The following is a 14,329-nucleotide window of genomic DNA, read 5'->3' on the forward strand; positions in this document are numbered from 1 at the left end:
TAGTAGTTGCTTTACAGCAATTCGACCATGAAGGCCTGATTCACAGTCTCCTCTGAACAGTTGATGTTGAGATGTCTGTTATTTGAACTCTGAAGCATTTATTTGGGTTGCAATTTCTGAGGCTGGTAACTCTAATGAACTTATTCTCTGCAGCAGAGGTAACTCTGGGTCTTCCTTTCCTGTGGCGGTCCTCATGAAAGTCAGTTTCATCATAGCACTTGAAGGAAATAAATTCCACAAATTATCTTTTAACAAGCCACACCTGTTCATTGAAATGCATCCCAGGTGACTACCCCATGAAGCTGGTTGACAGAATTCCAAGAGTGTGCAAAGCTGTCATCAAGGTAAAAGGGTGGATAATTTGAAGAACCTGAAATATAAAAACACTTTTTTGGTTACTACATGGTTCCATCTGTTATTTCATAGCTTTGATGTCTTCACTATTATTCTACAATGTAGAACATTTTTTTAAATAATGAAAAACCTTTGAATGAGTAAGTGTGTCCAAACTTTTGACTGGTACTATATGTCATTTTTTGTTGGACATAAGACTATAAAAACACTGGGACGTGTGTGATTTTTTTACTTGGAAATCGGTACCAACGTATTCCCACACATTAAAGAAAGTTACATGTGATCGTATACAAATGTAAGGAAGGTTTGAAATGATTGTTTTAGCCAAATATTCGATCTTTGGGCTTCTTGTCGTCAATTTGCAGTCTGAAAATAATTGACCCTCTGCTCAAGAAAAAACATTGTCCTGTTCCAGGGTCTTGCATTAAAACATGAACCAACCTGAAACACTATCAATACGGTCTTAAAATGTATGTTTTTGTGTGTTGAAATAACGTTGTCCATTTTAAACCTACGTTGAAGTAATGTGCTCCATCTGTGGAGTGAGTTTGGTCTTCCACTGACCACTGTACTGTCGGTCAACTGTAGGCCAAATACACTGCTATCCTCATTTGTGCGCCCCTCCTTGGAGTGTAGGGAGAAGTTGCTCCTAGACGGTGATCTTGGGTCAGTTTTGTATTTCCCCCACTAATGGTTAAGCTTACGATTGGGGGAGGGGATCCTAGATTTGTACCTAGGGGAAACTTCACCCCGGAGCTACCCTTGGTCTTAAATCAATGGTTTTGGACTACCATTTTAGGAAATGAACAATGCTACATTTTCCCACCAGGTGGACTCAGCATCTCACAAAACTCTACAAAGGCAACACCCCAAGGTTGTCCCATCACTGTGGTGCGTTCAGCGGGATGCAACATTTTGGACCGTTCAGATAGCCCATTTCTATGTAGAACAAACACGCCTCTCTGATACATAGAATAAGGAATCACATCAGCTATATAAATGGCATTTCTATCTGCAACATTCTACAATGTTTGGCAACTGAACTGTTCAGAGCACATTTGTCATTCATCTCATTGCATGTGTGTTTAACAGGAAGTCCAAACTTGTAAGAAAGAGACAGATAGCAGCTCTTTCACGATAATAAAAAATATCGGTTTTTACTAGAGAAGGTTACAAAAATCATCACTATACAGGAATCATAACTATTTGAAACTTTAAAATGAAAAGCAATGATGAAACGACTACAGGGACGACAATGTCATCCAAGGTACAATGGATATATTTAACAAAAAAAGAGAGTTGAATGGGGGCAAACGCTGCCCTACCATAGTTGTCAGTACAATTGACGATACATCACCTGAAAAACTGCAGACACAGTCATGTCGCCTTCATGCAATAACGAGGAAACGACAACACACCCTGACTGACACGCATCTTATATGAAACGGCACATGCCCTTTCCTACGTCGACCTGGTGGCAAAGCACACTGTACTATATCAAACATAACACACATGGGAATATAGTCCCCTTTTCAGTATTTAGACGTTTGCACACGTGGACAATACCGACATGCCTTTTCATATAAAAGTTAAAAGAATCATCGTTTCACTGCTGCGAGGAAGATCACTCGAGAGCTTTGGGACTGTAAGGTTCTTTCTGCAAAAAGATGATTCTGAGGTAAATTGGCTTCACCGTTTCGAGCCCTAGTTGTTTTGAACGGTGTCAGCCATTTTACCTTGAATTCTTTTGAACTTAACATGAATTGGGGTATTTAGAGTATACTGTATGTAGGTAGAGAACATCGAACACAACAAGGCTATGTCACTAACTCAATTTAGACTAAAATGCAGACAGAACCTTATAGTCCCGGAGCGCTTGAACTTGTCAGTGATCATTATTATAGAATCGGTTGTCATAATAAATGATATTGGAAAAAAAATGAACATTCCTGACTTGTTATATTGTAAACATCCAAATGGTATCTGATCATATAACAGGCCTAAAAATATGAGATGAGTCACTTACATTTGGCTTGCCACAGTAAAATAATCACAAATAATGTCAAAGACAAGTTCGTCATTACTTTAGCACAGGGAAAGATTCAGCAGTCTAAAACTGATTTTTTTTTTAAACATTGAAAACCATCTGGTACATTTTTTTTTTCTCCACATTTCAAAATGTACACAATACAAGCACCACCGCCATCATGACTCTGTACTTGCTTCCTTCTCACAACATACCGTTTTAAAAGATGTCACATTACTATTATATTTAATGCAGAACTAGTAATAGGATGCTAAACATATACTCCAAAAGGAAACATTTACATATTGGTAATCAAAAGGTAAAATAGCATGGTAGAACATTGACCGTGCTCTCCACATTCAGGAGATGTCAGTCAATAGAACTTCCTTTGGGGGCGGTCCGTATATTTACAGGTGAACTTCACCCCTTTAAGGGTGGACTTGTCTCGAGGAAAGCGAACGTATGATTCCCTTCACAGTTATGAACAAACATTGGGACTTTTGCTAAGTTCACTTCAGCTGTGGCCTTGCCTTGTAACAAGCATGTGCTTAATCAGTAAGGTGTTAGCCTGGTCCCAGATCTATTTGTGCTGTCTTGCCAACTCCTATTGTCATTATCATGCCAAACATAGGAGCGATACAGCACAAACAGATCTGGGACCAGTCTAGTGGAGTTTTTATTTAGGTTTAGTACCTGAGGTATATATAATGTATCACTTACAAACAGAACAAGGCAATCTGACCTTGAGTGTTGGTTTGTCCTGTGGGTTTAGAAGCAAGGCTGTTTCCAGAGAAAACCTGCCATGCAGAGGGCTAGGTGGAGGTTCACTAGCCTGGTCCCAGATCAGTCTGTGCTGTCTTGCCAATTCCTATGGTCATAATAACACGACAATGACCATAGGAGTTGGCAAGACAGCACAAACAGATCTGGGACCAGGCCAGAGGTTCATCTGAAGGTCAAAGCATTGTGTTAGCACTGCAGACAGCTGCTGACAGAACTGCTGCTTTGGGCCAACAGTCACATTAGTGCATGTGTCCAATCCGGTTAGAGTACAGCACACGTTTTTCTCCTCAGGCCAAAATGAAGAATTACTCAACAGAAGTAGCTGGATGTCAATAAAGGAATGGGAAAGTTAACGTAATAGTAGGAATATTTTCTAAGAGAGGCACCCTGAGATGCTGTGTATGTAATATATTCATGTTTTTTTTTTATTCTACTTTACTTTTTTCTATTTTTAAATAGTGCAACGTATCAAGCATTTCCATTTTTAAAATAAGCAAAAAACGAAATCAGGTAAAACAGGGTTGCGATAAAATACCGGAGATAAGAGAAGACCAGATAAATATAATAATAGTAAACCTGTCATACTTTGTAGTGTAAAAAAAACAAAAAAACATTCATACATACACATTCACACAATATATTCATATATATAAAACACCAAAAAACAGGACATTTTGTGGCACGCTTCCTCAGGAGTTGTGCAGACAGTGACTTTGTTGTTAGGCGGTTATTAGGAGCTGTGTTAGTGCTGTGCTGTGATTGGCTCAGAGCAGTTAGGCTATGGCAGCAGGGTTGCACTCAATAACGGTCCAATCGAGAGCAAACGTTCGCAAACAGGAAGAGGTACCACCTAACCTGAGCTCATCCAATAGGAACTTCTTATATACCTGTTCCGTTTGAAAACGTTTGCTCCCATTTGGACAAAGGACCTGATTCAGAGGTGAGAAAAGTGTGCGCAACTCAGACTTGTCCATTGATGTCAATGGAAGACATGGGCTGCATTTCATATACTCAGGCAGTCCAATTCTGATGTTTTCTTCACTAATTGGTCTTTTAACCAATCAGATAAGCTCTGAAAAATAATTGATGTGAAAAGATATGATTGGTCGAAAGATCAATTAGTGGGGAAACAAATCAGAATTGGGCTCCCTGTGTAAATGTAGCCAAAGTGTGACAATTTGAGTTGAGCGCACATATCTCAAGTCAGAACACCGCCCATAGTGAAGGAGACCCAGGTGTTGGTTTTACCCAGAAGGGGGTTGGAGGTTAGGTGTGAGGAAGTGTGGTTGGCCGGTTCTTATGAGTAAGAGGAGTTGAGACCCTCCTTGGAGCCACCCTCCTCCGCGTCGTCGTCCTTTGTCTTGATGTCCTGGTACTCGTTCTGGTTGCAGGAGCTCCTCAGGTAGGCCCAGTTCGCTGACAGGATCATCAGATAGTGGATCTGTGGAGAGAGAGAGGGGGGGATAGAGAGAGAGGTGGGGGCGGGGCAGAGAGGAGGGAGGAAGGGAGAACAGAAAGAAAGAAAGAGGGAGGGAGGGAGGGAGGGAGGGAGGGAGGGAGGGAGGGAGGGAGGGAGGGAGGGAGGGAGGGAGGGAGGGAGGGAGGGAGGGAGGGAGGGAGGGAGGGAGGGAGGGAGGGAGGGAGGGAGGGAAAGGAAAGTGCATAGGGTGGTGGCCAGTGAGAGGGTTAGTTAGCCAAAGCAAGCTACATGAGTAGAAGCTACATGTCATGTTGACCAGTCTACCAGATGTCAAATGCGACACATTAGCATTGCTACTGTACAATGTCAGTATTCTTTTGGTTAGGTTGGCTAGGTTAGTATTAGTTAATTACAGTGGGGATTCATTTTCTCCAAATAGTCACTATCCTAAAAAGAGAGGACAATGGTCTTGGTTTTTCTTCACATTTTATGTTTATTTTGCATAAACTAAAAAAAGGCACAACGTCTTTCATAACAAATATCACAAAGAAGCACAAGCCTTAACAAGCTATTAAAAAGACTTCACTTCAAGCTAGACAGTTGGCACTTGGGGGGAAAGATATTAAAGTGTCGTTGGAAAGAACTATATCCTTCGATTGGAATAACTACAGAATATTACAGTAATCTGAAGCTAGATACAGCAACACAAATATTCCCTTGTTCTTACACTGGCGTTGTCCCTTTGTATGGATGAACTATCCATCCTCAATGCTCTGTGGCTGCTCTACTCGAATGAACTGGTCAACCTCACCATAGCCTTGACTAGTGGTCCCACATGGTACTGTACTGGATCAGTACTTCTAGGTCCATATCCTGTCTGGAGAGAGATTGTGAGGGACCTCAGCCATGTTGGCTAATCATGCACTCGCTAGTCCCCTCAGTGTGGTTCAAAAGGTGTGTGTGGCAATAGGCTTGGACGCAAAGGCACATGGATCTATCTGTATTACGCTGACAGCAGTGTACGTTTCTCTATATGCTACGGTACATACTCTCCTCCCCACCATTCGGGCGTTCTTTCTCTCCATCTTTCTTCCTTCCTTTTAAACCGTCGTTCTATTTTTTTGCTCCCTCTGCTTTCTACCAAGTCTCTCATTCTCTCGCTCGCTAATACGACTCGGAGAACTTTGTGGAGCGGCGGCCGCCGTGGCTCATAAACTTGAGAACAGCATAGTTATACGTGGTGGCCATCATGTAGATCAGCTGGGAGGGAGAGACGAGAAGACAGACTGGGGTGAGAAACAAAGTCAATGACCAGGAGGCCTTTGGGAGGCCGTTGCTATTATTGGGTGGCATCTGGCTAGATTTATGCAGTACTGTACCGTCACATTGCATACATCTACAAACAAAGTGAGATTGCTACGGCGCACACAATTTCAGATGGCCGTCTACGTGCTGAATCTTCTCACACCCACTAATGAGCAATCCAAGTTTGGTGGAGTAGCTGAAAGGCATTAAGCCCTGTTGCCTCAGTGGAGAGCATGGCCTCATGACCTCATTACGGAGTTCAACTGAATTCAACTAGCCATCACATAATGACAACCACACCGATTGGATAAAACAGCTTAATTATTTGCAACAAAAACAAATCATTAGCTCCACCTACGAAGACTCTATCATCTCTGGTGCAAAATACCATGTGGACAGAGTCTCTTGTGAGGCATTCCTCTCCTTTGGCCACAAAGCAAATGTGTGTTAGCCAAGAGCTCTTTCATCTGGCCCATGTCAGTGTGTGTCCAGCCAGAAGCTATAGGGCAGACTTACACCCTCAGGAAAACTGAGTCAGAACCATGAAGCGTAGAGGAGGGATTACCATGGCAACAAATCAGCGTGCCATGGCAACTCATGCAAATGATTCAAACATGGGGAATTCTGGATATAGGGCATCCAAAGCTTACCAATGCAATGAGGGTGGCGCCTGCCCCAGCACACGCAACAATGTACAGGTGGAAAGACAGGTAGAACTGGAAAACATGGAGACCGATCTCTGGTTAGTGATGATACGTTCTTTGATTGACACTCATAAAATATGTCCTTTCCACAATCAGCCTCTGCATAATTACAGTACAGTGATGAAGAACGTTATATTTTTGCGCTTTTGACAAATGTATATATAAAAAAAATTTGTAGTGAATAGGAAGGTTTATATGATATTCTTATTATATGAGGTTCATATGATGTGCATAAAGATTTACAGGAGGAGGAGGGGGTTGCCGTTCTCACCTCGCTGGTGCTACAGATGTCTCCTAGTGTAGATCCGCAGGCTTTGCCGGGTGTCGCGTTCCATGGGATAATACCTACACGATCAGGAACAAGAGATATCGGTTTAGGAGCGACAACTGTGGCTTTAAGACAGGCCCCATTCAGGGCAGAGTGGCCAATCACTTCATTTGGTGGGTAAAACCAGTTGAGTTGACGTAATGTGATAGTAAATGTTAACACGTCCTCTCATTCAGATGTATAACCGTTTATACCATCTTGTCATGACTTCCGCCGAGGTCGGTTCCTTGTTCGGGCGGCGGTCGGTGGTCGACGTCACCGGTCTACGAGCCATCGCTGATCAATCTTTCATTTTCCATTGGTTTTGTCTTCTTTTTTTTTTTACACACCTGCTTTTCATTATCCAATTACATGTTCATGTATTTAAGCCTCTGTTTCCCCCATGTTTGTTGTGCGTGATTATTTCTATGTTCAGTTCGAATCATGATGGCTGGTTTTCTGACGGATGCTGTGTTCACCCGTGCGTTATATTTACCCTTGGTTATTGGTCAAGTGTATTTGTTTACCTTGTGCCTTTAGTTTTTGAGTAAAGCACATTGCTCACTCATTTTGCTCTCCTGCGCCTGACTTCATGCACCAGCTACACTCACCTTCTGTCACAACTGCCATTAAAGAGGACAGATGATGCTTAAGGGTGATGGTAACAGTCGTAAACATGATATGGATGTCGATGCAGTAAATTACTTAAACACCCTATAGATATTGACATGTAAAGGTTAAGTGTTATCAGCACCAAAGGCATATGCGAAGGCATACTGTTTAGAAGATACAGCCTACCACTGCCAAGTGGACGCATGTCACACTGCATTAGGCTCTTATGCAGGGCTATGTCGTGATATGGCAAATCTATATATGGCTCATATACGGACGCGTTGTGCCGGACGCTATAGGCAGAATGGCCGTCACGTGAATATGGGTCACACTCCTAAATCAAATGTATTTATATAGTCCTTCGTACATCAGCTGATATCTCAAGGTTCTGTACAGAAACCCAGCCTAAACCCCCAAACAGCAAGCAATGCAGGTGTTGAAGCATGTTGGCTAGGAAAAACTCCCTAGAAAGGCCAAAACCTAGGAAGAAATGTGTGTGTATGTGTGTGTAAACTCATGAACCAGGTTGACGTAATCACACGTGTGTGTGTGTGTGTGTGTGTGTGTGTGTGTGTGTGTGTGTGTGTGTGTGTGTGTGTGTGTGTGTGTGTGTGTGTGTGTGTGTGTGTGTGTGTGTGTGTGTGTGTGTGTGTGTGTGTGTGTGTGTGTGTGTGTGTGTGTGTGTTACTGAGTGACACTCACCATACTGCCTGACGTCCACGCAGATGGAGTCCGGATCGGTGATGTTGGCGATGGGGGACTTCATGGCAGCACAGGTTGTCCACATGTTGTAGAAGAGGAAGACTGGGATGGCTGAGAAGCCAAAGATCCCCAGGAAGGCCAGGCCCAGAATATATGTAAGGAACACAAACTGATGAAGAGAGAGGGAGAGAGAGGAGTTAGTGACATCATCATCCTCGTCATCATCGTTATCGTCAATCATCACACAAGCATTTAGTAACATCTGCTAAAAATGTGTAGGTGTCTAATAGAATTTGATCATAGCCATTTAACGTCATTGTAATCTACTGCTACACAAAACACTGTACTGTATATAACTATCCCTCAATACAACGTCACCTAATGACCGGGGAGATTGAAAACCAAGCTCGTCATTCTCCTCGTCACCATATCGTCATCCACATTACCCTGATACATGACACAGTACCTGGTTAGAAGGGTGGAGACAGTTTCATACGACGTTAGCTTGGCGACACTCGGGAGAATACAACCGTCCTCATAGCAGCCTTAAAGGCTGATGTTACTGGACATCTGCAGCAATTACACTGAACAGGCTAGAGAGGACAAACTGTGCCAGTTTACCCTCCAGGGTTTGTGTACAGCTGTATGTGTGTGAATGCATGCACGGCATGTGTGTGGTTGTACGTGTGTGCATGTATTCATGAGAAAAATATGTGTGTGTGTGTGTGTGTGTGTGTGTGTGTGTGTGTGTGTGTGTGTGTGTGTGTGTGTTGTGTGTGTGTGTGTGTGTGTGTGTGTGTGTGTGTGTGTGTGTGTGTGTGTGTGTGTGTGTGTGTGTGTGTGTGTGTGTGTGTGTGTGTGTGTATATACATGCATGGGTGACCGTATTTGTGTGTGACCATATGGGTGTGTGTGTGTGTATTCATGTCTCACCGTGGCTGTGATGCAGCGGCCACACACGGTGGTCTTGAACTGGCTCTGCAGCTCCTTCTTGACGGCGCTGGTGGTGTAGAAGCCCTCAGCCAGCAGGATGATCCCATAAACAAAGAAGAAGGAGGCGATGCCGTAGATGACGTACTGCATGGTCTGGATCCTGCTCGGACGGATACAGTCCATACAGTAAACGATGTGAAGACAGGCACATTCATATTGAATAACCTGAATAAGACTTGTTCAAAGACATATACTTTTACAAAACGGTAAAGGTGGACATATAGGTAAAGACATATAGGAGATACATACAGAGAAAGTAAGATCCCTTTCTCTCCCACACACACACACACACACACACACACAACTTACACGATGGTGAGGGTGGCGTGGTCAGTGGTGATCTGGGAGAAGTGGTTCTCCAGCATGGTCAGTGTGCCGGTCAGCGCCACGTGACCACACCCGCAGAACAGAGCCACGCCCGAGAAACAGAGGATGGTGGCCACCAGCGAGGCGTAGGGCACGCCGCCCAGACACTTGATGCAGCATTCAAAGCAACCTGCAGAGGGAGACAGAGAGCACCTTGCTGAGAAGGAGCAAAGAACTACACAGTTGGTCAACGTTTTTGTTGTTGAGCTACGTTAGCCTAGAACTCAGCCTCTTGCTACATTATAATGTGGGCACACATTGCAACTATACTATGTATGTATTTGTCCTGGAGAGCCCATGTCATATCTCACTGAGAAAGGGATTCACTGTATGCTGTAGCCTGAAACCCTTGAGGATTAGCATTCTTGCTAACCTGTGTTGAGTAAACAATGCTTGACAGAAACAACCAACTCACATTTACAGTAAAGTTGATACAGTAGTCTCATTGTCTCCAACCAGGAGCCACAACATGTCTTTTCTTCATCCATCTCAACCATATTGGAAACATTTTCACTTCATCATTGCAACTTTCCCAGTTAGAATTGACACGCTCCAGCACCCAGGAGTGTTCAATTTGACATGTGTTCGTTAGTACAAGCTCCCATCTTCCCCTCTACTTCCCCAAAAAAGAATCCCTTTCCTTTGTCTTCATAGAGAAACCTTTTGACCAAATGGCATGAATAATGCACCGTCTAATTCTAAATGAAAACCCTTTTAACCAATGGCATAAATAATGCACGGTCTAATTCTAAATAAATGATTGCTACTTATTGTCAGAGCAGTGGTTTCTGGGCCACAGGCAAACAGACCTGGGCCGTGTTCATTAGGCACCAAACGGGAGAAAACAGACAAACAAGGAGGGAGTACCTGAACTTTTTTCATTTTCAGCTTGTTTTCATTTTCCATTGCAATGCGTTTTTTCTACGGTGTGCCATAATGAACACGACCCAGATGTGTCGAACTGCGGCTAGTTCAAATCCTCCCCAGCACACAGAGTGGTCAGATCTCCTACTGGATGTTCATAGAACGAATACAGAACCAATGCTAACCAGTGCTAGCACCACAAGATGCTAGCGTTGACCTTTTACTTCAAGCATTGCTACACTAGATCCCTGACCAGTCCTGTGCACAGCACCCAGTCATACCATCTAAAATGGACACTACTAGTTCAACACAGGCAGGATGAGAGAGTTGAGGGGTATACTATAATAAATAGTACTGTGTCATATGGTGAGTCAAAGGTACCCTGATATTTTGCTTTGCCAATGGCAGCTACAAAACTCCACAAAATCAAAACTCTATAGCGTAGCCATGGATTCGATTCTATTCGTTTTGTTTCAAGACCATTCAATCTGACGTCGCATCGGCAGTGCACTGCTCACAAAGAGTTACGGGCAGGGTTGTAATGAAGGACCATTGTGGGAGGCAGTGGAGCGGGTTTTGACAGTGCTATGGTTGCTGGTTCCGCAGAGGAGGCAACAGCAGTGTTGTTAGAGGGGAAAAGAGAGAACGAAGGAAAGACAAATGAGGGGGAAAAAAAGACACATTACATTGAACACAAGTGCGAAGGCTTATGTAACTGCCCGTTATAAATAGCATAGCAAACGTGGGATGTTACATCGGGGAAGATATTGCACTCTTACATGTGCCATTGTTGCCATGACAACCTGCTCCAATTGCCATCTCTCACACTAATTACAGACCGGCAAATATCTCCAGGAGTGTTACGGCTCTTTCTTTCACAGTTATTCCTCCAAATAAACAAATCCATTGTGATTTTATACATTTTCCATTTTGGAGGAGGATGTAGCCATAGTTTATTTGTCGTACTCAATTGATGAGGCTGAAATGAATGTCGGGACAGAACCCGGCTGAAAAGAAGGGGCCTATAGGCTATTCCGTTGCTATAGTGACGGGTGACAGAGTTGACTGTTAATGACATCCACAGGCCAACATCAATGGCATCCCATAATATCAGGCAAAAGCATTTAGTCGTCCTCACAAGTGTTGCTTCCAACTGACGATTCACAGGACTATGGCAGCTGCTGCTGAGCGAGAAGCTGAGACTCCAAGATGAGGCGTTGGTTGGTTGCATAAGAGTACGCAGACGGAGCGAGCGTTGCATAATGGATCTCGATCCCATTAATGTTAATGAAGTACCAAGGCATGGCATGGATGGCCGTGTAGGGGCCACTAACTCCTAACTCCTCCCATCTCTGCGGAAAGCCAGGCTAAATGACGGAACGCCAAATGGGTTGGTCGATATGGAACAACTCGGTCTGGTTCCCCTGACTTGTGCCCCTAGTCAAAAGGACAAATGAAATGGTTGACTTTCATCTCAAAAGACAACCATCCTGGCAGAGCTCAAAAGGGATTGGTCGAAATGGGACAAACAGGTCGGGCCCCCTTCAGTCTTGTGCCCCCTCGTCAAATGGAATGGTCCACTTTCTGCTTTAAACTATGTGCCTGAACATGCAACATCTGAGAAAAGAACCTGGCTAAACGACCAGAACTCAAAGGGGGTTTGTCAAAATTGGACAAACAGGTCGGGCCCACCTGAGTCTTGTGCTCCCTTGTCAAATGGAATGTTCCACTACTACTCCACTTCCTGCTTTAAACTAGTTGCCTCATCTGGGGCTATGCTGCCTGTGGCAATGCCAGCTGAGCTGACTGTTTATCATCACAGTTAAAGTGCACTAATGGGAAACAGAAAGGCATGAGCGGACGGCCTCGGCGGACCAGAATGGAAATCGATGGGGCTATTCATTATAGGCGAATTTACGTGACAGAGCGAGGCCGAGTCCATCTCTCTCACTTTGCCCTGCTTCTCTCTGGGGTGAAATATGAGAACTACAGGGCCCCAATAGAGCTGTGGACAGAGACCTCAGACCAGACACAAGGCTATATATCTATATGCCCAATAGAGCTATGGACAGAGACCTCAGAACAGACACAAGGCTATATACAGTGGGGGGAAAAAAGTATTTAGTCAGCCACCAATTGTGCAAGTTCTCCCACTTAAGAAGATGAGGCCTGTAATTTTCATCATAGGTACTCTTCAACTATGACAGACAAATGTGACAGACAGACAGACAGACAGACAAATCACATTGAAGGATTTTTAATGAATTTATTTGCAAATTATGGTGGAAAATAAATCAAATCAAATCAAATTTTATTTGTCACATACACATGGTTAGCAGATGTTAATGCGAGTGTAGCGAAATGCTTGTGCTTCTAGTTCCGACAATGCAGTGATAACCAACAAGTAATCTAACTAACAATTCCAAAAAAAACTACTGTATTATACACAGTGTAAGGGGATAAGGAACATGTACATAAGGATATATGAATGAGTGATGGTACAGAGCAGCATACAGTAGATGGTATCGAGTACAGTATATACATATGAGATGAGTGTGTAGACAAAGTAAACAAAGTGGCATAGTTAAAGTGGCTAGTGATACATGTGTTACATAAGGATGCAGTCGATGTTGTAGAGTACAGTATATACATATGCATATGAGATGAATAATGTAGGGTAAGTAACATTATATAAGGTAGCATTGTTTAAAGTGGCTAGTGATATATATATATATATATATATTTACATCATTTCCATCAATTCCCATTATTAAAATGGCTGGAGTTGGGTCAGTGTCAATGACAGTGTGTTGGCAGCAGCCACTCAATGTTAGTGGTGGCTATTTAACAGTCTGATGGCCTTGAGATAGAAGCTGTTTTTCAGTCTCTCGGTCCCAGCTTTGATGCACCTGTACTGACCTCGCCTTCTGGATGATAGCGGGGTGAACAGGCAGTGGTTCGGGTGGTTGATGTCCTTGATGATCTTTATGGCCTTCCTGTAACAACGGGTGGTGTAGGTGTCCTGGAGGGCAGGTAGTTTGCCCCCGGTGATGCGTTGTGCAGTCCTCACTACCCTCTGGAGAGCCTTACGGTTGAGGGCGGAGCAGTTGCCGTACCAGGCGGTGATACAGCCCGCCAGGATGCTCTCGATTGTGCATCTGTAGAAGTTTGTGAGTGCTTTTGGTGACAAGCCGAATTTTTTCAGCCTCCTGAGGTTGAATAGGCGCTGCTGCGCCTTCTTCACGACGCTGTCAGTGTGAGTGGACCAATTCAGTTTGTCTGTGATGTGTATGCCGAGGAACTTAAAACTAGCTACCCTCTCCACTACTGTTCCATCGATGTGGATAGGGGGGTGTTCCCTCTGCTGTTTCCTGAAGTCCACAATCATCTCCTTAGTTTTGTTGACGTTGAGTGTGAGGTTATATTCCTGACACCACACTCCAAGGGCCCTCACCTCCTCCCTGTAGGCCGTCTCATCGTTGTTGGTAATCAAGCCTACCACTGTTGTGTCGTCCGCAAACTTGATGAATGAGTTGGAGGCGTGCGTGGCCACGCAGTCGTGGGTGAACAGGGAGTACAGGAGAGGGCTCAGAACGCACCCTTGTGGGGCCCCGTGTTGAGGATCAGCGGGGAGGAGATGTTGTTGCCTACCCTCACCACCTGGGGGCGGCCCGTCAGGAAGTCCAGTACCCAGTTGCACAGGGCGGGGTCGAGACCCAGGGTCTCGAGCTTGATGACGAGCTTGGAGGGTACTATGGTGTTGAATGCCGAGCTGTAGTCGATGAACAGCATTCTCACATAGGTATTCCTCTTGTCCAGGTGGGTTAGGGCAGTGTGCAGTGTGGTTGAGATTGCATCGTCTGTGGACCTATTTGGGCGGTAAGCAAATTGGA

General features: G+C 44.1%; 1 protein-coding gene across 2 annotated transcripts in view; it reads right to left on the minus strand.

The window, feature by feature from the left end:
* Positions 1-1,484: 1,484 nt before the first annotated feature.
* Positions 1,485-14,329, minus strand: part of LOC124011464 (neuronal membrane glycoprotein M6-b-like) — a 29,504-nt gene continuing 16,659 nt past the window's right edge. The window contains exons 2-7 of one of the 2 annotated variants that reach the window (XM_046324879.1): positions 9,516-9,702; positions 9,147-9,306; positions 8,214-8,382; positions 6,864-6,937; positions 6,539-6,604; positions 1,485-4,604 (exon numbers count right to left, since the gene is read on the minus strand). In XM_046324879.1, the coding sequence (XP_046180835.1) occupies positions 4,461-4,604; positions 6,539-6,604; positions 6,864-6,937; positions 8,214-8,382; positions 9,147-9,306; positions 9,516-9,702 (800 nt within the window). In that variant the 3' untranslated portion in view covers positions 1,485-4,460. Of the gene's footprint in view, positions 4,605-5,056; positions 5,844-6,538; positions 6,605-6,863; positions 6,938-8,213; positions 8,383-9,146; positions 9,307-9,515; positions 9,703-14,329 lie in introns of those variants that run through there. The other variant, XM_046324880.1, reaches the window with a different exon arrangement.

The sequence above is a fragment of the Oncorhynchus gorbuscha genome, linkage group LG23 (assembly GCF_021184085.1).
Source record: "Oncorhynchus gorbuscha isolate QuinsamMale2020 ecotype Even-year linkage group LG23, OgorEven_v1.0, whole genome shotgun sequence".
In the NCBI taxonomy this organism is placed as follows: domain Eukaryota; kingdom Metazoa; phylum Chordata; class Actinopteri; order Salmoniformes; family Salmonidae; genus Oncorhynchus; species Oncorhynchus gorbuscha.